The sequence below is a fragment of the Octodon degus genome, unplaced genomic scaffold (genome assembly GCF_000260255.1).
Source record: "Octodon degus isolate 3935 unplaced genomic scaffold, OctDeg1.0 scaffold00611, whole genome shotgun sequence".
NCBI lineage: Eukaryota > Metazoa > Chordata > Mammalia > Rodentia > Octodontidae > Octodon > Octodon degus.
This window is the reverse complement of record NW_004525187.1, coordinates 14,867-16,879: the sequence shown is the minus strand read 5'-3', so window position 1 is coordinate 16,879 and position 2,013 is coordinate 14,867. Positions and strand designations below refer to the sequence as shown.

General features: G+C 35.7%; 1 protein-coding gene across 1 annotated transcript; it reads right to left on the bottom strand.

Moving 5' to 3' along the window:
- Positions 1-79: 79 nt before the first annotated feature.
- On the bottom strand, positions 80-613 carry LOC101562216 (zinc finger protein 596-like). Its single transcript, XM_012513396.2, has one exon. The coding sequence runs from the start codon at positions 611-613 to the stop codon at positions 80-82; it is 534 nt and encodes a 177-aa protein (XP_012368850.2).
- Positions 614-2,013: the final 1,400 nt, after the last annotated feature.

Sequence of the window (2,013 nt, the reverse complement as noted above, 5' to 3'; positions counted from 1 at the left end):
ATTGTTTTCTCTTGTGCATATTTTCTCATGTTTATTAAGGTGAGACAATCGAGTGAAGGCCTTCCCTCAGAGATAACACTCATAATTTTTCACCCGCATGTATCCTCTCATGCCTGGTAAGGTGACCTGATTGAGTGAAGGCTTTCCCACACAGATGGCATTCATATGGTTTCTCTCCTGTGTGTGTTCTCTTATGGATAATAAGGTTAGATAAGTGATTAAAGGCCTTCCCACACAGATGGCATTCATGTGGTTTCTCTCCTGTGTGTGTTATCTTATGCACATTAAGGTTTTTAAGAAAAGTAAAAGCTTTTTGACACACATTACATTCATATGGTTTTTCTCCTGTATGTGTTTTCTCATGGCGAACAAGGTCAGAAGACCGAACGAATGCCCTCCCACATAGATGGCATTCATAGGGTTTTTCTCCACTGTGTTTTCTCTTATGAATTTTAAGGGTGTTAAGAAGAGTAAACGCTTTGTGACACACATTACATTCATATGGTTTTTCACCTGTGTGCTTTCTCTCATGACAAGTAAGATTGTATGATTGAGTGAAGGCCTTCCCACACAGATGGCATTCATATGGTTTTTCTCCTGTGTGTGTTCTCATATGAATAGTAAGGGTTGCACAGCGAGCAAAAGCTTTATGACATGTGTTACATTCATATGGTTTCTCTCCTGTGTGTGTTCTCTCATGACGAGTTAGGTTATATGGGTGAACGAAGGCCTTCCCACACAAATGGCATTCATATGGCCTTCCCCCTGTATGTGTTCTCATGTGAATATTAAGGGAATTGCTATGAGCAAATGATTTCTGACACACACTGCATTCATATGGTCTCTCTCCTGTGTGTATTCTCTCATGGCACATTAGGTTATATGATCGGGTGAAGACTTTTCCACATAGATGACATGCATATCGTTTTTCCCCTGGGTGTGTTCTGTTATGTATTTTAAAGGTTTCATGATGAGTAAATGCTTTTTGACACATATTCCATTTAGATGGCTTCTCTGCTGCGTGTGTTCTCTCATGCCTTCTAAGATCATATTGCCTATTGAAGGCCTTCCCACATACAAAGAACTCATATGGATTCTCTCCTGTGTGTATTCTCATATGAGATTTCAGACTACATGAATTCTTGTACATTTTCCTACATTGATGACACTTATAAAGCATTTTATCAGTGTGTGTTTTCTGATTCTGATAACATTTAGCAGATTGACTGAAGTTTGTTCCCAACACACAGAGTTCATTTCCAGATTCAGTCATCTCTTGTCTTAATTCTGACCGACATATGAAGGGTTTACTACAGAGATTGCCTTCAGAATGTATCGCCTCACACTGAGCATTTTCCTGCAGTTTAAATAGAAATTAGTTTGATTTAAAACATAGCAATTCATACATATATGATTTCAGAGAATTTTGTAAAATATTTCTTAAATATCTTAACATTTATTGTACATTTTGACTGCAGATTATACCGTTTCCTGATTGATTAGTCAGGGAAAAGGGCTTCTCATTTGATATAGTATATGATATTCGCTTTAATGAAACATTCCTTTGTCTCTTCATGTTTGAATTCTGTAGAAAATGTAATTTCCACTGTCACTGTACATATGGAGTGTGAATATAGAATGTGATTTAAGAAATTATTTGTCAGAGGAATGAGCTAAACCTCTGAATTCATTTCAGCTGAACGGTGTTTTTCAGTACAAATGATCCATTGTGGATTGCAAATCAGCTCTTGTTTATTACATGCTCATATATCTTCATATACTATGTCATCTCAAAAATAATTCAAGGTTAATCCATGAATTCAAGAGATAACGGATTTGGTTTTAATTGTACATACAAATATAATAATTCCAGGTTGGAAAAGTATTTTTATCTACATTATCAAATGTAAGTTGTGAGAAGATTAATACAGGTGATTTTAATGCACTTCAGAATTTAGGTAAAACTATGCTTTTGTTATGATTATTTTTAAAAATTTTATTTGTGTGTGTGTG